At 40.7% G+C, this 26,522-nt stretch overlaps 1 protein-coding gene across 12 annotated transcripts in view; it reads right to left on the bottom strand.

The window, feature by feature from the left end:
* TSPAN4 (tetraspanin 4) overlaps positions 1-26,522 on the bottom strand; it is a 475,717-nt gene that overhangs the window by 60,211 nt on the left and 388,984 nt on the right. For all 12 annotated transcript variants that reach the window (XM_049820764.1, XM_049820765.1, XM_049820770.1 and 9 more), the window contains 2 exons: positions 25,182-25,373; positions 5,182-5,256 (listed from right to left, as the gene is read on the bottom strand). In XM_049820764.1, coding sequence (XP_049676721.1) covers positions 5,182-5,256; positions 25,182-25,373 — 267 coding nt within the window. The remainder of the gene's footprint in view (positions 1-5,181; positions 5,257-25,181; positions 25,374-26,522) is intronic.

Here is a 26,522-nt window from a genome sequence, read left to right as displayed (position 1 = left end):
GATTGTGAACACCTTCCTCATATTGGCCAGCAGCTCAGCAGCATCAGATAATTTCTGTGAGCAACTGCTCATGAGTGCAGAAAGTGGAAGAGATTCAGTTTGTCCACTTTGTCTTTAAAGCTAAATGTGAAAGAGGTTGTGAGGACTAAGCTATACTTAAAATCATACCCACTACATTTCAGTCTGCTGTCTCTAATCTGTATGGGAACAGGCAAAATATCAATCAGGAATTACAATAATTTGTAAAATGTTTTGAGAAACTAAGCAAGAAATGCATCAATCTACAGACCATATTTTTTATAAGCTAGCAGTAAATGCTATGGAGGAACTCATTACAATTTACTGCGACACGGAAAACAAGAACATTTTCACACATCTCATGAAAAACAGAAGTGGCCATTATTTTTCAATCCTCTATCATTCTGTGGGCCATTTTCAACGCAGCTAAGCAGGCAAGGAATTTAGGCTGTAATTTTCACAGGGACCCCAAGTGAGTTAATGGCCTAATCGTTATTGAAAATTCCGGTCTTAACTTTGAGTTGCCAATAGCAGTAACTGCTCCCATAATCAAATATCATAGTCAGTGATCCTTCAGTTCTTTTGTTCCTTAAACTGGCTTATGTTATTCAGTTTCACATTTCAAAAAGAAAAGGAAAAAAAAGCACATTATGGTGGTTTAGTAATGTTCTTCCGCTTGTGGGCATTAAATGGTGGCACCATAGCTCTGCCCATAAATCAGAAAAAATGCAGACATCTGAACAAACAAACCTACTGAAAAAAAATCATGAATTACAGCTGCAAAAAAGTAAATATGGACTTTCTTTTCTGTGCCTCCAGGAGAATCATCACAGTAAAAATAAATACAGATGCTAAAACCAGAAGGATTATACAAGTTAGAACTGGTACAAGACTATGCATTATATTAGCGTAATTTATATTCTAACAGGGTCCAATCTGGTGTTGAGAAATACAAGGAGTATCCAGCCTCTGACAGGATACAGCTCTGCTGCTTTCTCTTAATCACAATAAAATTATGGTTAACCCTATCAGTACTCCATGGATCTCTTACAAATACATATAGAGCCTCACATAGAAATGATCAACTTACAAAAATGTCAAATGCTGCTCTGTATTAATGGAATCAAAATAAAACATATTAAAGAGACTGTTCAAAAGCTATAGATGGGTGGCCATTCACATGACTCTAGCAGTGTCACTGGAGTTTGGACTACTTCAAATGGGGGCACAAATTTAGCCTGAAAAAAGAGTGCTCTCAGAGTGGTAACAACCTGCCTTAATTCTCATAATCACACAAACTCCATTCAATACCCACATCTCTTGGGCTGATATTTCTGCCCTCAAAAAAATAAAAAGCTACAGTTTGGGAACTTGCATACAGACATGCACAAACACCAAGAGGAGCTCCCAAGTCCCTCGGGTACCCACTTGGAGCTGGAGACAGCCTACAAACAAGTCACTGCTGTTCTGTGAACAGCCAGGACAAAATAAAAGTGCTATATATTTTTCCTGACAACTATCCCATAGGAATACATTTCCTTATCCTATTCCCACACAGCCCACATTTCACTTCTGCAGCACTCAGAGGATTCATATTTTGCAATGTAACCAGACAGGACAGATGGAGGAACAGTGAACAAGGTGTGAGCTCAGGCCCTGCCAAAGAGATCCACAATCCAGCTCCAAAAAGCAAGGCATTACCCCTTTTCCTTCCCATACTATGTATTCCTGAGCTTTCTCTAAGCCCCTCTTGCTTTACAGTATCAGACTACAATAGGCATTTCAGAGAAAGAATTGCAAAGTCCAGGGCAGCATTTACCTCACGAGATCAAGACAAACGTTTCTCCATCATGGGAAGACGACATTTTAGGGCACAGGAGCAAGTTGGCTGCTTAAAAGCTCAGAGAGGCTGCTGCCAAGTCACTAGAATGAGAGGCAGAGGCAATTTTGGGGCTTCTCCCAAGCTGATGAATGATATCGGGTCAGCCTAGGCTGCCTTGTCCTGTCCTGTCCTGTCCACCTCCACAGCTGCACACTCTTCCACAGCAAAAGAATAAAAGCACTGTGCCAAAAACCTACCTGTGAACGCCAGTAAAGACCTTTTGTCTTGATGCTTTTTAGTAACTAACACGCTACTAAAGCAACAGTCCCAGCAAAGGATACAGAAACTACTTCACAGCTCGTGAGTGCTATGTCCACACTCCCCTGGATGCACACCCACCCTGTGGCTGACACTGCAGTGCAAGCACCAGCTTGCTACTGTGCCCATTCTACAGCAGAAGGAACAAAAGGACATCATTCACTGGGCAAGTGCTATTAAGTCGGCTGCAATACCCAGCCCTGCCATCTGCACAGCTCAGTCTCTCACATCCCTTGCCGTAAGACAAAACTAAACTTAGAATTGGCCCCAGCTGCCTGCAGAGTCTTGGGCAATTCTCTCAGCTCCTGCCTCTCCACCTAAACAGGGTAATGACACCATCCTGCTTCAGGGGAAGAGGAGAGTATTGATTAAACTTTGTAGCAAGGGATAAAGTATCCACTCCAAAGTCCTTCCACTTGACAAAGTAGGAGTAAGAGAAAACTGCAGGGGAATTCATTATTCAACCTCTTCTCAAGCCAGAAAGAGAAAATAACAATTGGCCCTCCCCAGTTTATTCTGGGAAGAATTTTACATGTACGTGCACTCCTAATTAATAGAAAGCTACCAGGTACTTGAAAAAACTTCTGATTTTATATGCGTATATATATATATGGATGATACAGGAGCCCCCAAAGTCTTAATCTTCAGAGTCCTTTCCTGCTCTTGCACACAAAATTAATGTTACTTTCTTCTGATGTGCAAATGTTAGTGTAGATTGTTCCTTCATTGATTTTCCAAGGAACTGCATTAACTGAATGATTGTGGTGTACTTGTCTGGGTTAGCTACTTCCCCGTACCAGTACACATGGCAATACTGCCCTACACATCAGGAAAGCCAGCACACAAATTCTAAGCATGCTGTATGAAAATACTAGGTTTAGGCTGCTGCTGTTTTATTTATTCTGTAGGTGGGACTGTAATTGTAACACAAACTATTGATTTTCTTAGTATAAGACTATGGATTTAAAGTCATACAGGAACATTAAGAGCTTCAAATTTGATCAGTCACAATACACAGACTACAACAATTTCTTAACGCAGTAGCTAACTGCACTTGAACTGGAGTCCCTATTTTAGACTCTGTTTTGATCTTACAGGCAACTGTAGTGTATCTCCTGCATCAACCTACAGTACGTGACTCAGAGGAAAGTTAAATTTCCTGATCTCTGTACTAAGAACAAATAAAAACCACTGCAAACCAACAGGCTGAAGGAGGGAGGAAATCCGTCCTGACACTTTTTCACTATTTTTACCTCTGAAAAGCGAGGACCAACATTCTGTGACACACTTGTCAATATAACAGTGCTGATTGTTTTATGAATAAAAACGTTTCTTTGGCTTTCTTCTTCCCTCCATACCCACACATTTATCAAACTATCAGTCTCAGCAGCAGCCAACAACAGGGGATTCTACAAGATGATGATGTGGAGCATAAGAAACATTTCTTTTAAACCTAATCCTTAATATTTTCAAGTATTTCTTGTGTGTTCAGGACAGGTCTTTAGTGTATCAGTATTTTAGAAACTGCTATCATTTCTCTTCTTAAGATCTCTTAAGCAGAAGATCTCTTTCCCTTCCCAAACTGAATCAGGGTAGTTTCCACAACCCCTCTTCATGACTGTTCTCTCCCACCTGTCTAGTGCTTCTAATCATTTCTGTAACCAAAACTCAACATTAAATTCAGTGAAGTGAGTCCGTCAATTTATACAATGACATGATAATATTTTCTAACTGATTCCCTTCCTAAATATAGCCAAGTGTTGTATTTAGGTTTTGGAGGCCCACTGCATATTAAGTAGGTGCCTGTAGTAAGCTGTCATGTATGACATGTAGATCTTTCTCCCAAGAGGTTACAAGTAATTCAGAATCCAATAATGCATACAAGTAATTTTAAATTGCCCCTTCTGCTTTAATTACCTTGCAAGTTAATTCCATGTTCCAGCTACAGCATGCCGTCCAGCAACCTAGCTCTTTTCAGTCTTTCAGAAGTGTACCTGACAATCACTCACAGTGTTCATTAATTAAATTGGAGCCTTTCTAGAAAGTAATGTTGACATCTTATCCATTCCTCATCCAGGTTATTGCTAACCATACTGAATATAACTAGGGCTGTTGTTAATCTTCATTTTATTTTGACATTTTGTGTAGTTATTTTTAATTTGAATTTATTTTTTCCTATTTTGTCTTTCCATTCCAGAGGAAGCTGTTTATTGGTCATTTACCTGATGACTGTTAATTCATGGCAAAATTTTGCCACTTACCCTGTGATTTTCAAGCTCCCTTAGTCATCAGTTGTAAGAGACTTTATCTGACAATTTTGATTGAATAGGCAGGTTATGTGCAATTATGCCCTTTTGGGGGGGTTATTCATGTAAGATTTTTTTTTTTTTGTGAAAATATTTTAAGGATAAAGGTAATTCAAATAGGCAATCATGCTCTTACAACAGAAATACCAAGAGAGCACAGGAACAAAGGTAAAACATAAGTAAAATTTGAAACCAAACCCAAAAGCTTTGTTTATTAAACCTTTATATATTTACCTTGGCTTTCCACTAGATTCTAAGCACACATATGCTGCAAGAAGCAACTCAGAAAGATAACGGATTGTGTGCCTTTGCCTGTGCTAAGGACACCTCCTTTGTAACAACATTAATGTAGTTCTTAAATTGTAAACTTTTTTAAAAAATACTATTCATTCTTAAGGGTGTCTCTTCCTACATGTTCCTAGTAAGGATCATTGGCTTCTTTGCTTTTTTGTGAGGATTTTTGGTGTTTGATTTTTCTTTAAATGGCAGATGCACTTGGCAATATCTGTGACCTTGAGTTGTACACATGAGCAAGCAAGTGAGCCCAGTCCTGCAAGGCTGTTTATGCATTCTGAGAGAGCTCCTTCTGAGAGGGGTGTCTCAAGGAAGACAGAAGCATGACGTGCATACCAAGCCAAGTGCTTCATGATTTATTTATAGGGAAAAGGGGCATAAAAATTTGCTGAAGGGGAAAGAAAAATGAAGAATCTGACTTACCTTGTCGGTGTAGACAAAGAACAGAATCACAACAGTGAGCTCCAACAGAAATATAATTAACAGCATGATAAAAAACTGTCAAGAGAAGAAGGGACAGGGGAAAAAACAAAAAGCAAAAACCATCAACATCTATTTCAGCTTTTTCTGGAATCACAATAAGTACATTCAGCAGATCATGCAGAATGGGGAGTGGAAGTCATACAGGCAGCAAGATGCAAAGCTGCTGCATTACAGCAGAGCAGAAGGCATGCGACATGCAGCAACTGAAAAAGCAGGTAGAGGACTAATCAGGAAACACAACAGTATCTGGGCACACGTGTGCTCATTTATATCGCTGATTTCAGTAGTAACAGCATAAAACCCCTCAAAGATCTGTCTCCCCAGCAGGCCAGTGCTCTATTTGACAGTAACCGTTGAGGACTCTTCCCAGGCTAGGTTTTCTTTATTTTTCCCCCCCATCAGATCTTTCCAATTAACAAGATACCAGCAAAATCCACAGCTTAGACTTCCCATTGCAACAGAAGGTAGCCTGGTCCATAAACCATAAAGTCATAGCTCCTTTCAAAGGGAATTGTGGGAGAAGCGAAAGGCACACCAAAAATCTTGTCTACCAAGTTAGCTTTACGAGCAGTTTCGGGTAGCTACAAAAATCACCCATGGGTTTCAACTGGAAGGGGCTAATTTGTACTGAAGACATCAAAACAAAGTCAGTCCATCTCTTTTTCTCCTCATAAGCCACGGAACTGTCTAAACCCCAGTGGGCAAAGCTCAAAGGAGTGGATAAAAAACTTAACACAGAGGTTTCAGGTAGATTCTCTAAAGCCCTCAGCTCTGATCGACTTCAGTGAGAGGAACTGTTGGCAATGCCAAACACTTCTGGAAAACCGTATCTCCTGCTTTTTGTTGAGATGCTGAATGGGTCTGCAACACAGATCTGCACCAGTATCAACACAGCGGTTGCATGGACTTTAGAACAAGAGCTATCAGAGCATTAAATGAAACTGAGTTTTGCAAAGATGGGTAAAGAAGAGAGAGTAATTTTGGAAACTTTTTAGGCTCAGGCAAAGGTCCTGCTCCCTATAACACAAACTCCATACACTTAGCAGCCTGCAAGGCTGGAATTCTAATACTGAGCAACACTAACTTAATTGAAATCCCATCCCCAAGTGAAAAAAAACAGTTACCATCTCTTTAGCTTCAATGACAAGGCTGCAAACCTATGAAAGTTTAATAGCTACAAAGCCTTATCAGAGCTTCTTCACTGCCTGGTAAGTCAAAACCAAACCTTTGAACCTATGGATTTCCATGATTGAATGGAGGACAAAGGTCAAGAAGGGGAAAATACCTTTCTCCACTAGTACAACTACACTGTCTACAGAACTCATTGCATTTTGCCCTGCAAGTCTTAAATTAAAGTTTACTTTTAAATCTTCATCATTAGTATTTTCACACCTGCCTGACCCTAATACTAGATCCTATTACTGCCCAGTTTTGAATCACAGAACTCATTCACGCTCGTGATCCAAGCTGATTTCCATATCATTACCATCCAATGCTGACCTTCTGTATGGCTTTGCAAACCAGCCTTGGTGCAGCTTGCTTATTTTTTACATTTACAATCCTAGCCTGCTGCATAGCATTAATTGAAACAGGACAAAGCGTATCATTCTTTGCAAAGAGGCACAGACACTTTGCTATATTTTATTTGGTTGTGGGGTACTTTTTTGCTCATCTATAAAGCATGGCTTTGCTAAAATGTGCATGCGAACACCATTGCCTCCCTGTGAAATTCACTGGCATAGCCTGGATTACATTAGGCAATTTCTAGAACAAGGGAAGGACTTGTACCCATTGTAAACAGTGATCAGCATTTCCTACCACAGGATCCCAATTTCATCAGCTGATAATTTTGCCAAGCCTTCATTGTCTATGCTTATATATTCTGAGCTTGTCTCTGTCTAAGGGATAAAAGCTTTTGGAAGAACTTAAAAAATAGCACTTCAGTTACTTCTAAGAACGAAGCAGGGCGAAGTATGTTATTCTGCCCAGGTGGCTTAATTTGAAGTCCTCTCACACTCCAGTGTTTAGAGCAGGGACCTGAAACAAAGTGCAGCTCCATTTCAGGCACATGCCTTTTGTCTTACCCAACTATGAGTGGATTTTTGTGGGAAAGTTATTAGTCTTCAAAAAACTGCATTTCACATATCCAGTAGAGATGAGAGGACTCAGCAGCTAAAACCTTCATAAACTGCAACCACTAAAAGCCCACTCACGTCCTTCCCACAGCTCATGCATGACCAGACAACTCACAAACCATCCCACAGAGCACCTTCCCCGCTCCTGTGGTGCCCACACGTGTCCGCAAATGCCTTTCTGACATTCCTCAGAGCCAATGGCCTCCAGTCCTGCTTCACAGGACATGACCTGGAACAGCAGGTACGGCCAGGAACTGGAGTAAAATTCGGGGATCTGCTTTTCCTGTGCTCTCAGGAAAGATTTTCCTCCCTTCTCTGCACTCACCAGCATTGAGACAGTACAGATGAAGCCAGGGAATGACTTTGCAGAAAAAAGGGGAACCTGAGGAAGAACAACAGATGGGGAATGGTTTGTCTTAGGATATGATCTGCGTACGAGTTTTAGAGAAACTGGACCTACTGGCAGTAGCCAATCAGGGCAGGAGACACCAGAGAAAAACGCAAGGACTGTGCAGTGGCAGGAGATGCCTGCACACACGGATATCTAAGAGGAGCTATGCCTTTGAGAGGGATTTGAGAGGATGGCGGCCTGTGGAGGACCCCATGCTGGAGCTGTGGGAAAAAAAGAGCAAGAAACAAAGAGTGGCAGAAAAAGGAAAGCACCCCGCACAGAACCCCACGACTGAGGACAATGTGCAGGGAGTGAACTGGAGGCTGGCAAGGGGGGAGGAAAGGCGTCTGGAGGGAAGTTGAGGTGTTTTGTCAAGTGTGTAATTGTCATTATTTCTCAATACCAGAATCAGTAATTAAAAGTTTATCTTAACTGGCAATAAATTAAGTGAAATTTCATGACTCAAGAGTGTTTTCCCCTGCAACACCATGTCATACAGCTCTGCTAAACCTCCCCATCTTAGGACTGGAGCAGGCAGCTGCTGTTGCCAGCTGTGCCACTGTGTCCAGCAGCACAAGGCTGTGGGGTGGACCTCCTGGCGAGACCATGGTTGTGATCCTGCCTTTTTCAGTTCACACTAGAGAAATAGGTATGATTGCCATTGTAAAAGATTCTAAAATTGTGAAGTCAAGCACTCAAAATTTAGGACATCTCAGAATAAAAGTCCTCTCAGTGATGGTTATGTACCATGTCTAAGTCTTTCCCTACACAGGCTAAGGGGTTCCTCCAAGCTATTACTGGTGGGAATTTGGTTTCATGCACTGCAGATTTAGGAAGTCATACAGTGAACCAAAATTAATGTACGCTGTTCAGAAAGTCAAAACTTAGATAAGTAGGATTATGCTTTTTCTCCACAGAAAAATATTTTTGTTTTTAAATAAAATCTCTATTTTTATCTTTCTTACTATTTGTGTTCATTGACAAAAAGTACACTGTTATATTCAAGATAACTAATATATATTAGTAATCCCACTGTGTGCAGACAGTAGAGACATGCACTATATCTTTTATTGTAAAGGTAAATCATGTGAGGTCAACCTCAAGGCGGAGGGTTCAAATTCACCACCTGGTAAAAGCTACAAGCACTTACACGTCAGCACATTTATCATCCCACCTCTAAAGAAGAACCCTACCTGAACCCAAACCAACACATCAGAAAGTAAAAATCGAGGCTTCAGACTGAGCTGGCTGCAAAGCATAGCCTGCACACTTCAGCACATCTTCTAATCCACCAGACTAAAATGCATGCATGGACGCATGCACAACCTGCTTCTCTATTCCCATAGCACCTTCCAACAAAAGTTCACTTTCAGTTCCATTCTCAGTATCATCCCAAAGGGAATGATGCCCAATCTGGGGCCAGAATCAGCTTGGCATATCCCATTCAAATTTAAAAGGGAGAAACATAAGCCCACTAAAGGCTCACAGCCTCTAAACCCCCACCACACCTGCTGGAAACTCTCACAGCTTCTTTTCAAATGAGTTCTCTCACTGTGGTGATAAATACAGAGAAGAATATAAATGTGTTTTGCTTTGGTTCACTGGGGCTGCAGGCTGTTGGTATAATAAAGATTTATGCATGGAGAAACAACAATCCCAAAGCAAAGCATTCATGTAAAACTCCATAAAAACAAAAGATAAACCTGGCCTTGTACAGAGAGATGCTTTACCACACTACTTGTTAAATAGTGGGATGCAACCTAGTAGAGGTTCACTGGAGATGTACCCACTGCACAGCTTTTCATAAATTACACCTGAAATAACCCCACAGAAATTTTAATGAGAAGGGAGGTAAGGTGACACCTTTCTGTCTAGTGACCACTGCTGATTTCCAACACTTAAGAAAGCTAAGGCCAGTTTCTCAGCAGTTACCTTCATATTCTACAAAGCCATGACTTTCCCACAGGTTCCCATTAAAGGAGTATAGAAAAGGAAGTATGCAATTGCTATCAAGCCTACCTCATAGCTATGCATCGCCCTCCTGATGTCAGAGAGAGAAAAATGTATTAAAGAAGAGGCCCCAACTTGCAACTCCGTCCCCATTGGAGCCATGCTAGGCTTTTGACCCACTAGTTATGATTCCCTTCATCCAGCCTGTTAATATCCATGGGAGAATCAAGAACTGCTCCCTATGTACATCACCTAAAGCATGTCTCCATCACAGCTCACAAAGGCACAGAGCAACAAGTTAATTATATTTTCTTCCCAAACAAATAAGATCCTCTGTTTTTTCAGATGTTATAGACACTTGCCTCTCTGCATGATAACTGAACATCACACACTAATACACAGGATTGGGTCTTTTGCTTCCCCACTGCCTCTCCTTCCCAAATCTTTTCCATCATTCTATGATGTTGCTTAAATTGCCCATCTCTCCGTGTCAGAAATAGCTGACCTCACAGTCTCCCAAAGACAAAAATGACCAAGTACAATGAAAACCAATCTGTGATCATCTTTTTAGTCTCCTAACATTTTGCTATGAGACAAAACGTGATATAACTGATGGCAAAATCGAGAATGCTGTGTTTAGACTGATCCCTGAAGTAATGCTTTTAGTTTTATGGGAGTCTGTCTCAGAAGGAGACACTCAGATCTCAGTGTGGCAGACCCTCTTCTCAACTTAGCTAATGACAGGAGACAGAAGTTTCTTGCAAAGTATTATTCAAATCGTCTTCAACAAACAGCAAGAAAGTAGTAGGAAGACCCAAGAGCCAGCCAGTGACACATTCCAAACTAGTTTTAAAGTTCATGGCTTAGCAAATAATTTGTTTAGACCAAACAGCCTACAAATTAGCGTAACCTACCTGAGAAATGGGACAAATAACTTCAACAGTCAGCCTGTGCTGTGTTCCATCACGTAGTGCCTACACTGTTAATCTATCTGCAAGCGGGACAGTTAGCTGCTTTTCTGACAGAGACAATGAGAATTAAAACACATGAGCAGGCAGGTTGCTCCTGTGAAAGTGCCCCAGCCGGGATGAAGAGGGAAAAACCCAACCAACCAAACAAAAAAAAACCCCAAAAATTTACAGGCAATCTTTCTTCTGTAACATCAACTGCAAGTTTGATACAGTCAAGCATTCTGCCCTTTAGTTAGGCTGGATTACCAAGTCCTCACTGATCAGCTTTAATTTCAGTATTACATTTCGCTTCCTAATTAATAAACACCTCAGGTAGAAGAAATTACAGATAATTCGTTGGGCTAAAATTAAAATTGTTGGTCTTCGAAGAGAACTCTAACTTCATAGCCTGGGAGGGATTTTAATTTGTCTGCCTAGTCCTAATATGTACATATATGACTTTCATTTTCAAGAGCAGTCCTGCTCTGACTGCTAGAAGACAGAGTCTCTTAGAATCACAGAAACATATAGATTGGCAACGACCTCTGGGGATTATCTGGTCCAACCCCTCGCTAAAAGCACAGTCAACTAGATGAAGCTGTGCAGAGCTGTGCCCAGTCACCTTCTGAGCATCTCCAAGGATGAAGACAGACAGCTGTCCATAGCCTCACTGGACACCTTTTTCCAATATTTGACTATCTTCATGATAACAAAAATATTCCGTATCTCTAATTGGAATTTCCCTTGTTGTAACTTCTGCCTATTACCTCTTGACCGATCCCTGTGAATCCTTCCAAAAGCTGTATTTCCTTTAGACTGTACCATAAGGTAGTTGAAGATATGAATAAAATCTCCTTCGTGTTTTAATTTCTTAAGACAGAACAAACCCAGTTCTCTCAGTCTGTCCTTGCACATCATGTGCCCCATAATCATCATGGTGGCGCTCCATTGGACTCCTTCCCCTCTGGTGTGTACGTGTCTCTTCTACTGGGGAGCCCCAAATTGGGCTAAGCACTCCAAATGTAGCCTTACCTTATTCTTTCTCAGTGTCAAGAAATGTAAGGGCATGTGGGGCTTGGTATGGCCCAAAACTAGCCAATTATTACATTTATCTTTTTATTCTGATCTAAGACAAAGGCACATATTAAAGTGCAGGCTCTCCACACCTTTGAAAGATCTCTGCTTGTTCTGATCAATAGGAGAAGGTCCTTTATTTTTCAGTTAAAGGAGGATTATCAGATTGTGTTACTGTGCTTTAGGCCTAAACTATCTGCCAAAAAGAATTTTTTTAATTGATTTTTAGATTATAATTTGATATGAACAGAAATACTATCAAAAAAATCACATCACATTCTGCACATAACCTTCTCTAAAGGGATAGCATCTTATCTTTAATACTGAAGGTGTAAACAGTATCTCTCTTTTTTGAATAAATGAAGTCAAACCTTTACCTACACATTCACAGTGCTCCACTAAAGTCAAAAGAACTTAATGGATTTTATAGCAGCCACACTTTACCAACCTGCCTGAAAATGAAGAATTTTCCTTGAATTTAATATGCTTTCTAATTTTCCTGTTCTCTTATCATCAATTATATTATTTATATTGAAATAATATCTACTAGGCTGAGTGCAGATGCCTCATTACTATGGTTGGCATTGTCAAAATCTTCTATCTTCCCTGCAGAAGTGCAGCATGCCCATGCCTAACCAAATTAAAACAGACGCATCAACAAACTTAGATGCATAAAGTCAAGTACCAAAAAGGGTAATGCTGTCAGAGGTCCTGAATGCTATAAACTATTGCCAAATTTACTGCAGATTCCACACTTTGGAAAAAATCAAGCCACCTATGAAAAGTCAAAATCAATGCAAGAATTCCTGCTGAGGTACTGGAAAACAGAACTCCAGCTACTGGAGAACCACCCACTCTTTATAGGGGTGCTGTACCTGCTTTCAGCTACCAATGCTTGCCAATGTTGGCCCTGGCTTTCTAAGCACAGCAATATGAAGATCATCCCCAAGCATTTTAAAAGGTTTCCCAGAATAGCTTTTTTATTACATACTGGTGCATGACTTCCACAGAATAAAAACTGATATGGCACAGATTTTATCAGCATTCAAAAAAGAAAAAAAAATTGCAACTTTCTTCCACTTTTGAAAGCAAAAGTGTTTAATGTATCACTAGTTCTCACAAGAAGTTTAACATAATTCCCCAAAGGCATTTTGATCTGACATATTCATAGGGAGTAGGAACATTACGAAAGGCTCACTTAGTATTTTACAATTTTCTTTGATTTTCTTTTCCAGAACTGAGTAAGGAGAGGAGAACAGAAGAAAAAGTGCAATGGGAATTGTACTTGCATCTTAGAAATTACTTCTTCTGCAGCCTGGAAGACTGGTACAGAAAGAGACAGAGCAACGAATGAGAAATGACAGGACAGTGCCCAGACAGTAACAGTAACTGGAATTACAGTCAATCAATTGATCTACCACATGAACTTCACAACAAAAGGGAAAAGGCAGCTTGCTTCCATCAATTTCCATCACAGTGGATTCTGATTCTACATCTCAGTACCAAAAGTTTTTGCTGACACTTGGTTTGAATTCCTCCTTTTATTAGTTCCATACCATTGCTCCTACTTACCACCCTTTGCAGCACTGTGCATGCTTCCTTTCTGCCCAGTATTTAGACTGCTCGAATATTTGTAGACTTACGTCCCATCTGAGCCCTCTCTCTGCCATGCTGTGCCTATTTAGCTCTTTTAATACTTCCTTGGGAGTAAATCTCTTTAGCCTCCTGATCTTTTTTTTTCCCCCAGCATAAAAGTGATAAGTTTGCTCATAAACTGTAAAAAGGCAGTAATGTATATGAGCAAACTTATGAACAGAAACTCCATTATGAAAATGGCATGTATCTAAATTTGGCTCATCAGCTATTATTCTCTAAAAGCCTTAATAGTTAATTCATTGTGATTGTGACAAAGTCGTGCATGCTTTATGCCTGCTGGATATATAGTACAGCTCTGTTTATGTTTGGACTATATTTTTTATGAATGTGCAAAACCTCCTGCTGATCAATAATGCTCAAAGAAATCTGCAGTAATTATTTCTGGGAAGATATACAACATATGCAGTTTTAACACATTAACAGGGTTTCATTTTAGTCTCATTACTGCTTTCAGTTGGAATCATTCAGTCTTAATGCATTAGTAAGTGAGAGTTGAGAGACTTGACATTCCCATATGTCCTGGTTTCAGCTGGGATAGAGTTAACTGTCTTCCTAGTAGCTGGTACAGTGCTATGTTTTGAGTTCAGTATGAGAAAAATGTTGATTAACACTGGTGTTTTCAGTTGTTGCTAAGTAGCGTTTAGACTAAAGTCAAGGATTTTTCAGCTTCTCAAGCCCAGCCAGCGAGAAAGCTGGAGGGGCACAAGAAGTTGGCACAGGACACATCCAGGACAGCTGACCCAAACTGGCCAACGGGGTATTCCATACCGTGTGACATCATGCCCAGTATAGGAACTGGGAAGTGGGGGGAGGGGGATCGCTGCTCAGGGACTCACTGGGTGTCAATTGGCAGGTGGTGAGCAATTGCCCTGCCCATCATTTGTACATTCTAATCCTTTTATCATTACTCTTCTCATTTTATTAGTGTTTTCATTATCATTATTAGTTTCTTCTTTTCTGTTCTATTAAACCGTTCTTATCTCAACCCACAAGTTTTTCTTCTTTTCCTGATTTTCTCCCCCATCCCACTGGGTGGGGAGGAGCAAGTGAACGGCTGCGTGGTGCTTAGTTGCTGGCTGGGGTTAAACCACGACACCATACTATGTGTCACAGGATTTTAACTGGCATTTTGCGGCATTTCCAGTTATTTTCCATCTTCTCCAAAACCTGACTTAAAATCAATGAAGTGTCATCAAATATTAGCCAGGTATCATTCTCACATCACAACAGTAGGTGGGTATAGGCCCATTTAACAGATCACAGATTATTTTTCCTTAGCATAGATAAGGTCTTGCTGGCCTTTGACTCTCTTTAAGGGCTGCTTCATCTCTTCTGCAAACGTAATGCAAAGGTTTGACATTATATGGTGTCAATCTTTATCCTAGTCAAGACAGAAACTCATCCTACTTGTGAAGTACAATGCGGCTGAAGAAGAACTAAAACATCAGACTAGCTCTTAAAAGTCTCTGCGCCACTCCATTAATAACAAAGCAGTTGCTTGAGTCCATCTAACATAGCTAATGGAAATAGCAAATACAACTAAAAGGCTCTGGCTTGGGGTTAATCCAATATTCTCCATCTATGGCAAAGACATACAAAGTTAATTACCGTCTAAACTTACACCTTTTACTCAGACTTTAACACCACCTGTGCACTTAGTAAATAGAGCTTCTCCCCTGAATCTATCATCCCCAGGATATTTCTCGTCATCTGGAGCTCCAGCATGAAATGCGATCGGACAGCTCGGTGCCCCAAGAGGAGGAGGAGAGCAGCAGCGAGCTGTCCCCACACCCCTGCTTGGAGAGCGAGTGAGTCGGCAGGGCTGGCTTCACACTTTTGTTCAGACCAAACATCTGGCTGACCCCAAGTGCTGGGAAAACTGACAGAAGCTCTCCCAAGATGATAAGGGAAAATGACATGACCATGCTGCTCAGCTGACTTATGATGAGCTGAAGGGGAAAAAAATTAACTCTGAAATTCTGCAGTTCTCCATTTACACATATTTGCATACCCTGAGCTAAGCTTGCAATGGGACCTCACCTGCTAATTATAACAACAGAAAATTTCTCTTATTTCTAGGAGTCTCAAAATAGCGTCTAGAAACTGCACTGCATGTGTAAGGGAAGGAAACAGTAAGAAGCAGATGGTCAAGAAGAGGAAAAAAGGACAAGATAGAGTATTTTGTCTGTATTTAAATTCTACCGCTGGTTTTCTCCCCAGTTTTCTGTTCCCAAACGTGCTACACAGAGGCTGCTGCATCAGATGCACATGGGTCAGTCTTGAAGTAGCTTAAAAAATGAGCAGCAAGTCAACTTGGTTTATCTAATTCTGCCTTTTAGCTGGTAATATTCTCCTACCAGGGAACTGAAATGTTTATAGCATCAAATCAGCGATGGCTACACCTTGTGTAGGCATCACTGATTACACAAACTAGCCTCCATTTCTTTACTTCCAGAGTTAGATTTTTCTGAGGTTCAGGTAATTCTAACCCTTAAAGAAAAAAGCCGGTATTGCTCTTTAATTTAAGAAACAGTGTTAAGGTGGCTAAAATAGCAAATGAATGATTGGGAATATAAGCACACATGCTGCTTTGGTAAGCCTATGGCCTTTTATCTGGGGAGATAATTATATTGTTAGGAAAAAAATTATCAAATGTTATGCTCAAAAGAGACATGACTGTCTGAGCTGGCAAGGAGCACACAGGTCACCTGTCCTTTACTTTCAAAATGAGAGTAATTCTGTTGCCTACCAGATCTTGCAGGTGACCCTAGGTCTGGAGGAAAAGCCCATCAAAATCAACAGAGGTCAGTCTTACAGATCAGACAATGAACACATCTGCCGAGAGACTGCAAGCTCTGGCAGAAAAAAGGGTTCCTTCAAAGTGTTTTCCTGACCACCATGTAGTCTGATGCTCTGCTCTTCCACTGTGACGTTCATTGTATTACTTAATTGTTCTGGTAATTTGATGTGCAGTGAAGTAACTGAGACCCACCTCAAGTCCTTACAGACAGTAGTAGGGCAAGACGAGGCTTGGTTTCTGGGTCCCCTCTTGAAATGGCTCAGAGCCAAGTTTCTTTTCAGGAAACTCGGGTATGTGAGAGTTGGTTGAATGCTGAGACAAAAGATGGGGTGAGGGAGGCTTTATAAGTGACAGGGGATCTTCTTGAGCCTGCACAGACCGTCAGAGAAGCTGATGTTGCTAGTACACAGCTAACAACTAATAATAGATTAATCAACCAGGAGTTAGGAACTTGGAAAAGTTGATAGCCATTTAGACAAACAGATTAAGCCTTCAACTGACATAAATTAGTATAGCTCCACTGACTTCTGCACAGCGCTGTCACACTGTTTGACTGCCATAAAGCAGCATCTTGGCAATACAAAAGGGAACAGGGACATTAGGAAAAGGTTCTTCACTGAGAGGGTGGTCGATCACTGGAACAGGCTCCCCAGGAAAGCGGTCACAGCACCAAGCCTGTCTGAGTTCAAGGAGCGTCTGGATGATGCTCTTAGTCATATGGTCTGGTTTTAGGCAGTCCCACGAGAAGCAGGGAGTTGGACTCGATGATCCTTATGGGTCTCTTCCAACTTGAGATATTCTGTGATTCAAAGCATATCAGGCACTAGTGGTATTGCATCAGTCTATATTAGAAAAATAAATACTACCCTATGAGGTAAGCCCTTCCTACACACTAAGCCTAAGCTCAAGTCTAAAAACAGGAGAGAAGGAAAACAGTTTTATTCTTTCTCTCCTCTGTTCCCAGGTCCTTTGATTAACAGCTACAAGAGCTGAAGAAAAGAAGGGAGAAAGGGGAGGACTCAGACAGGTCCCATTCACTCCTGAGTTTCAGTATCAGCCAAGTGGAAGGAGCTAAAAACTGAAAGGCAATGAGGAGCAGATTCTTAATAATAAAGGAGAGGCAACGAAACTAGGGGAGTTTGGTGCTCAGTACTTGCAGTCCAAACAGGTAGCAAAGTTAGGGCTTTCATATGCAACACAGTACTACACAGAGAAGCGTTGTACGTGATGTATAATGCTCTCGGGCTGTGTGTATTGTATCTTCCTGGTCTTCGCATCACTTGCTCCTGTGGCTGCAGCCACGATATCCCTGATTTTGCTACTCAGATTGTGAAAAGAACACAAGCTCATGTGCTAAGCTGGATGAGAATCTACTGTTTAGTCTGTAGCATTAAATTACTGAGATGAAGTAATTCACGGGCTATTTTTTCCCATTTAGTTGCTTTGAAATAAATTCCCTGTCACCAATGGAGTTTCATCTGTCAACTCTCTGATTGGATCTACTGACACTATTGAAAACAGTAGGGTTTTTTATTCTCCTTTTCTTCCCACTCATTAACTTCTTCCTCGTTTTCTTTATTGCTATTTCACTTACAGATGAGCTGGCTGAAGTTCAGAAAAAACTCACCAGCACAGTACAAAACATCACGGGCACTCATTTTCCCCTTGGACTATTCCATAAATAAGAGCCTTTTGATGTCTGGATAGTCATTCAGATACATATAGAGTACCAGCTCTTTCCACAGCTAGTCCTGACCTAGTATCAAGGTTTAATTCTGATCTCATTCATTCCAGCAACTGCGATGAACTCCTTGATTATTAACATGAGGTTCTCATTTAAATTAAGCTGAACACATAGATATGTCTGTTAATGATTGTTTTCTTTCCCCTTCTCATTAATCATTGTTTCAGCTTTTCTACCAAAAAAAAAAAAAAAAAATCAGGCTTATCCACAAATCTGGAATAAGGGGAAAGAGGGCATATCTAAGCCATCTTCTAACTTATCTAATCCTTGATCTGATGGAACATATGCAACCTTGGTGCTTTATAAGAAGGCAGCTGGCTTTGGGTAATCAGAGAGGAATCAGCATTTTGTCCACTTGAAGCCCTTTCCGCTTTCTAATATATTCCTGTATAGGCAATATGTCGTGAAGAATCCCCGGTATCAAAATTTAAGGCCTTTTTAGGCCTTAAGGTCTACACAAGCAAGACTCATCCTCTACCTCTTTTGACTGTGTTATTGGCCATGTTGCACATCCCAACCAGGAGCAGAAGAATGTGTTCTTTGTACAAAATCATTGGGAAAAAAAGGAAAAAAAAAAGTGTCACAAAATCAGAGGGTGAAATAAAGAACTGCCTATGGATCTTAATTCCTTCTAGGACATGGGTTATTATTTAAGTTGCAAGTGTCTGGAAACATGGTATCTACACATGTGTGCTGTAACAACCAAATAGACATAAAAATCCTTCCTTCACAAAGGGCCCAATACTAGTTTTTACCAGTGACTATGATTTCCTGGACCAAAAGTAAGTTCCTATCTGAAAAAAATTTGCATTAGAGCATGTTCACATGCCCTTTCTGGCAGCTTCTCTGAATGTCCTGCTTCCCATTTAACTGAAGGTAATATAGCAATTAGACTGATCAGCTCAGCGGGGACAGCCTGCAGTGGAGCTCATGGAAACCACCTAATTGTCCCAATCAGGCACTTTCAACAAAATAAAAATTGAGAACTAACTTTGCTTTGGGATATTTATTTATCATTTGGACATAATATATATAATGAAAGAAATCAAAATTGTCATTACTATTATGGAAACATGGACTAAATACTTCTTAAAGGTCATTGTAGCACACAGGACAGCTAGACATGTTGTGCTGTAATCAGAGAAAGATGACAAAGGCACTGAGTTGAGATTTAGACAATTTGGGTTTGTTTCATAGCTCTCCCACAATCTCCCAGTGCAGCCTACTCAAGGCACTTAGTTTCACTTTGCTGCAGCTCCCCATTTGTCTAATGAGGATAAGAATACTTTCCATTTGTCTTATCTATTTAGATAGTAAGCTCTACTGGTCAGGGACCTCCTCTTACCAGGAATTTTATACAGACGAGCATTCTGATCTCATGGGCTGCCTGCAGCAGATACTATTAATACAGATAATAAATAACATAATCCATCATGATTTAACTTCCAGAGCTGAGATTTTTAACCCAAACTGTCCATGGAATAATGACCTTTTTCAGTACAAGCCTACAAATACAGACCTCTGCTAAACATGTATGAAAGAGAATTCAAGCAATTTCACTTCTCAAACATAGATCTTGAGCAATTAACTTAAAAGACAATGTTTACACAGACACTTAAGGATCAGCTAGGTCAACATTTGAGCATGAAAGACAAAAAAAGTACTTAATCAGGCATAAATTTCTTTAGCATAGAGCAATGGCATGTGCACATGCACATGCAGCCCTGCCTAAAGTCAGTACTATGATCAATTCATCATAACTGATCATTCTAGAGTGGTACACCGAGCTGCTGCCTCATCTTCTGCAAGGACCTGCCCTCAGCTGAAAAGCACATGCATTGCAATGGTGTTAAGAACGCTCAAGCTAAACATTTTGCTAAAATTCACAAAGATGATGGATATGGCTAACAGCTCTGATGGACGTTAGGACTATAACACATTTGCAATGGGGAAGAGAGCAAAAATAGATTCCTAATTTTGTTTTAAGATAGCCTATAGACATTTGCAGTACAGCTAGATGATCCTGCAACGTAGGATCAAATACCTATGGGAAAAGAAAAAATCAATGGAAGTCTATACATTAACTTTCCCAAGTCAGACTCTTAGCTTATTACTTCTGTCACCTATTCAGGACAGTGACCCAACCCATCAGAACAAAGCTGGCATTTTCTAATTACAGCCGAGCTTGTAGCAGAGGGACCTCTGTTATACAGTCTTGAGCAACAAGAATAGCAGAAATGCCAAAGCAATCTTACTGAAGCAAGAAAGCATTGTTCATCTGCTTCACTGATAAATTTGCATCCACATTCAGATGCAAGATTATATACACTAGGATGTATACTTATTTTAAGAAATGCTAGTTGCTCCGATTTCTCTAGGGGAATCTAATGATGGAAAAGTTTATCTTCTTTCACATTGCAGCTGGAGCAAATAAGAATCATTGCAAATATCCATTCTTTGTTCACTGAGATCTTAGAATGACAGCTGCACAACTCACCCCATCTGTGTATTTTTGCAGAACACATAGGATGGTTGAGGTTTCCTTTTAAATTTTTTTTCCACAGTCTGTTTTAGATTTTCATATTATTCTATTCCTCTGAATGCAGAGAGATAGGAATGGGCCTGCTTCTTAAGAGATTAGTGAGGCATTGTCCTGGCTATACATTGCTACTGAATAAAGAATATCTGCCAGCTCCTTAGTTGGTGGACACCAGGTAAGTCCTTTCAAGTCAGTAACACTGTGAAGCTTTAGGCTAAACACTCTATTCAGAGACTTAACGTGGATCATTCCTGACTGTTGCGCACAGCTATGCAAAAATCTCATTTACAAATAAACTTTACTTCTACTTTCGACCTCCTTTCTCCACCTGTCCTCTGCTACTTAAAACACTTCATCTCTCCTCCTTTCTTTCAAAAGTCATTGGCAAATGCCAGAGGTAAGCAATTATTATCATTTACACCTAACATCACAGCAGCCTAATACCAAAGAGCTTACAGGTTTGCTCTGACAACCCAGTACAAATGTCACATGGGGAGAACACAAAGACACAGGATCAGAGTCTCATCTGCTCTGCAACCTAGTGTATGAAATATAAAAAGATTGAAATGTCTCTTTGACACTGCTCATTTCTCATTCACTCAGGCAGACTCCTTAGGAAGTCTCATCCCTTATCACATCATTGAACAGTAGCATTATTCATAAGGCAAGACCATACACAAACATCCTGCTGTGTCTAACACCACATCAAATTCTAGTCCTCCAATGCAGGTGGGTTGAGCTAGTAGTTCTTCCTGCCCTGCTCCTTCCTAGTCCATTTTAGGATCCCAGTGGTGCTCCATGCCTCCTGCAATATCTCCAATGTCTTTCTCCAAACCACCCATCCCAGTAACAGCAGCACATCCTCCCAACTACATCCTTTCCCAGCTTGTAACTGCCTTTCCTCTTTCTTATGCTTTTAGAAAGCAGAACAGGAGGTGCTCCTGTTGCAGGGGAAATTTTTCTCTCCAGTCCTTGCAGGTCTAAAGACTAACATCAAACTATCACTAGGATGAGGTATGCTACAGGAGATAACAGCAAGTAGAGGTCCAAACTGTTCTTGGTTAAACCAGGTGTGTCCATGTGGTCCGTATGTTTATAATGCCATTAAGTGTCTTCAAGGAGATCTTAAGGGTGCAAATTCAGAGCAGGAGGTGACAGGAATACAGTACAGGCAGAGCATCTGGAGAATCAGATGACATTCACATCATCTTTATTACTGGCTGTGGTCATAATTAACATCACAGACTTTCTCTCACACTGTACTGAGCAGAGGAAAGGGGGGTTGTCAGTGAAACCTGCTACTCACTCAGAGATACACAGCAATGCTCTGCTCAGTGGAGCAATGTTTGATCTCATATAGGCAGGTTATAACTTGAGTATCTGCCATCCCACCACGATAGCATCCCTGGGTACTCCTCTGGCTTGGTTTATTCCACTTTCTTTTCTTTTTGCCCATTTCAAGCCTCACTTCATCAAATTATTGCATACAGACCACTGAAACATGCAAGGGACACAACATCCTAGCTTTTACTTCTTGCTTTCATTTTAGTACTCTGTTAATAGCTTTTCATTGCTTTTAAGCCCACCACAAACCTGTTTCAACTGCCTGCAGAGTTTGTCTAAATCCTGTCCATCCCAGTTTCCTAAGTTTGTTTAGCACTTGCCTCTTTATTGGACTAGTGCTGGGGCTGGCCAAATATCAGGAGGTGTGGGCAAATTAAGAGAATCAAATACATTATCCAGTGAGTAGTGCTAACAGAATATACTACCCATATAATCAAATAGTCTCCATCAACCCAACTTAAACACCTGTGCGGCCAGACTTCAGTTTCTCTGTCTGTGTACTATCAAAGCTCCTATTTCCAAATGGAAGAAAAAGTTAGGAAAACTTAGCTAAACCAAATGCTACACAAAAAGATATGGTAACGACATCACACATGAGCAAGAGAACTTATTCCATGAGTTGCTGTCACATTTGTGGTAATACCTTCCGGAGACATAAGTTACAGGAATTCAGTTCAAAAAGCAATCTTATCTACTACCAGGAACAAAGCCAGAGGTTAAGTGGTGGCCTGGGAAACACAGAAAGGAATGTAAGGACTTGATCCTTCCATGACTATTAAACACAGTATGTGTCATATAACCACAAGGTTGCCAATGCTTAGTAGCTTTCCCTTTACAACTTAGATGGTAAATCCTATCACCTTCCAGCTGCAACAAAACAGTACTCTTAAAAAGCAATAGAGAAGGGGCATTCTCAGGGATGTTTAACAAAAAACAGAGATATTTTGGGAAGAGGTTATTTTCATTTTGGCAGAACATAATGTTGGGAACGCCTGTGAAATAGCAAAAGGATGAAGAAAGGTAGCAACCACACACCCTAAGAACGGTCTTGGTTTGATATTCAGCAAGTTCTTTCATTCAAGCATTTATTTTGCTACTATGTTACCTAGAAAACCAGGAGCTAGCCAAAACCAAATGCCCCAGCCCTGAACTTAAAAGCACTATTTCAAACACTAGACAAATTGAACCAGCAATTGGGGAAAGGAAGACTAAGAACAAACCTACATGATAAGGCTTTGCTCCCAGAAACAGAAGCTCCTAGCACCATTCCTTCCCCTTCCAAAAGATGGACTCAACAGAAGAACTCAAGAGCTCAAAAATCTCACTGGTATTTAATGAGGGTAAGTATGTACCGATGTACATCGTGGGAAGTTACTGTAGACTAAAAAAAAAGTGAATTCAATGTAGACTAAAGAAACTGTATTTCAACCCTCTATAGTTGGGCTTGTTCAGAATTAAAGTAGCTGTAATCAGCTCTAACATAACTCAATTTTTAAGAAAACTGAGTAAAACAGAGGCCGTGCTGAATAGCTACAGTACACAAAGGTAAGGACAGGCAGAGTGAAATTCTGGTACCAAATCAGATCAAGCTTCTTGTTTCACCCATGCAAAGACTTCCTAAATGAATTTGGATTCCTTTGCATACTTAACTTGATCCACCAAGTACAGTCCTTATGTCATGCACCAAAGGGCATTAGATTCCGAGTATTGTGCAGTATGTGTTAGGAGGAGCAGTACCCGCAAACATTTGCATCTCCCTAAGAGGATGCCCATCTAGGGTTGGCTGAGTACATTCACCCTAGCTGCAGCAATGACGGCCAATCAAGGGAGACTTTGCCCTTGCCAAAGGGAGTGATGAGGGCCAACAAACCATATGAGATTAAAGGGTGAAACTCTTCCAGTACTGAGGACTTACTGCCGGATCCTGACCTGATCCTGAGACATAAGAAGACACCACTCATTGCTGGTCACACCTAAGCTAGGACTTTATTCAAAAAAGTACAAAATAGGTGATTAATTTTGCACATATAAGCTATACCATTAGACTCAGCACCCTGTGGACTCCTGCTGCATTGGCATTGAAGCTGTAATCCAGTAACTACATCTGGCTGGCCAGACACTTCCTCCACAAAGTGGGTATTTATAAGACTGTTAAAATTGTCAAGCACTTTCAGCCTCAGATTCTGACTTCAGCCTTCCCAGTGTAAACTTTGACTCACAAAATTGCCTTAATTTCAATTTATGTTGTTCGTTTTAGCCTCAAACCACCTACCTGCCACATAAATAGCCCTTACTAATCTAGACTGACTAGTCTTGACTTTTACTAGTTAAAAAATCAGCAGAAATGACTGATTAAGGCAGGCACCTGGAAGGAGTCCTCTACTGAGGCTTGGAAACTCACAGTCACTTAAAGATTTTTAGAGGGTGAATTTTTCTTGGGGGCTATGTGCCTCAACTCATTCTGCAGTTCCCAGGGGAGCAAAATGAATATGTGAAGCACAGTGAGGAACAGCCTTTTACAAAGGAATCACCAGCTCACCAAACTAAATGCCAGCTTCATTTCACTCTGAGGTTTGCCTAACCTCACAGTGAAGGCCTGGACTTGAGCAGCAGGATCACCTCACTTTCTGGTCTTCAGCTGAACAAGACCCAAAATATACATTAACACCAACTACAGCAAGCACTCACTCACTACTCATAAAGTCCAGTTTTAAGTCGCATCAACTTACATTTTGATAAAATACCCCAGGGATGTGGCTCAAGCCTCTGTTAACTCATGGACAGCTGGCACCTTATTAATCTTTGATTTCACAGCAGTGTCCTTGTGCTGGCACCTTTGCTTCCTGGCATCTCAGCCTTTTGAGACTTAATGATTGGCAAAACCAGCATTGCCAAATCTGAAGGACTTCATTTACAATTTAAATAAAAATCAACCTCTTTATAATGTTTCCTCCCTACACTGATCTTTCTACCCAGGACTTCAGATCATCAGTCCTGCCACTGTAGACATTTGGAGTAGATAGCTACAAAAGCAGAGTAAAAAATAATTCAAGGGTACACTGCAAAAGATGTCTTCACAAACATCACCCTCTTCTCTAAAGAGTTCAAGGAAACGCACACCACCAACAACCATTCCCTTCTTGCAGGTCTAACCCTCCAAGGACAGGTTAAAAGCATGGTCAGGAATGATCTAGCAGCTCCTTAGAGCTATCAAAGACTGATTCAAACGTCACTCACATCTCGTAAATGTCAAGTGGGCAACTTCTGTTGAAATACAGGACACTGTAACATGCATTAGAATAGCACTAGCACCGTAAGACAGCAAACACTGCAACGGCATAGCAGCTTAATACTCACACTCAGCAGGAGGCACTTGTTTTCTTTGATGGCACCTATGCAGCCCACGAAGCCAATGATCATGACAAATGTCCCTGTGACGATCAGTAGGTTGGCAGCTGAAAGGGACGGGAAAGAAGAGGAGAGGGTGGCAAAGTTCCCTTGGGTAACAGCCAGCCAGATGCCTACTCCAAGGATTCCACAGCCTCCCAACTGGGAAAATAAAGAGAAACAAAGAAACTCAGTTATTGTATCCAAGCAATCCCAGATATCAATCCATATAAATATGGCAGCAGTAGAACGGCTCTGTTGGGGTAAACCCAGCAGTTACACTTAGTAAGAAATTATCTCTCCCTACAGCACTTTCAGTAGGGAAAACAGAGAAAGAAGAAAGAAAATAAAAATTATAGAGGAGGAACTCATCAGTAAGATGTAACACTCAAGAAAAAGACCCAGATTTCCTAAATCCAAGACACAACCTCAAATATCAGGTCTCTTTCTCTCTAGTGAAAAAGCAGGAACTGAATAAAGGAGAAATTCCCAAAGACTCAGATTTCAAAAGGATTGAAAAAAATCCATATCCTATTTATGTGCCCCAGAGAGCTGCCCAGAATGGCTGAAGCACTTTTGATCCCCTGTTCTTCCCATCCCAATACACCATCTCCCATCCCTGGTGCATGCTATACAAAACTCTTGCCAGAGCATCCCCTGGTCGGACACCTCACACCTCTTCTTAGATAGTTCCTGTCCAAGGTCTAGCCTCCATTGGAAACAAGAGAGCATTTAGACTGTAAAGGGGCCAGAGAAAGAGGGAGAAACCTCCTGTAACGTTAAAAAACCCAAACAGATGTTTACTCCTAATATAGCCACTGCTTTGGTAATTAAATCCTCAGAAGAGGACTTGGCTGGCTTAGGAAAAGTTTGAGTGGAACAGTCATACAGGCTCCCCAGGCACGTGAGCAAGGAGAAGGGAGGATGCCAATGCAGGCAACAGTCACCACAAACCCATTAAATTTACAATTATTATATACACAAGGAACTTTTAAAAAACACAAACATTTATAAGCACACTGTTTATAATTGCGAGAAAGCCTGCAGAATTGTAACAATCTGAGTAAAGCTGAGCAATTAAATAGAACTAAACCAAAGGGGATTTTGCATTATTATACAGTCACACAGCAGAGCATCACTTAGGTTTCTGTCTTTACGGCTCTCCCTTTAAAATAACCAATTTTTATTGAGTTTTATAATTGCACTTTATTATCCAAATCAATTAAAGGCCAGGAAAGAAATTGTGTTCATAGAGTAGTAAGCCAGACATAGAGGCATATCAATTAAATGTCTGCATAAAGTGGATGAACA

This window comes from Accipiter gentilis, chromosome 17 (assembly GCF_929443795.1).
Source record: "Accipiter gentilis chromosome 17, bAccGen1.1, whole genome shotgun sequence".
NCBI lineage: Eukaryota > Metazoa > Chordata > Aves > Accipitriformes > Accipitridae > Astur > Astur gentilis.
This window is presented reverse-complemented; position numbering and strand designations above follow the sequence as displayed.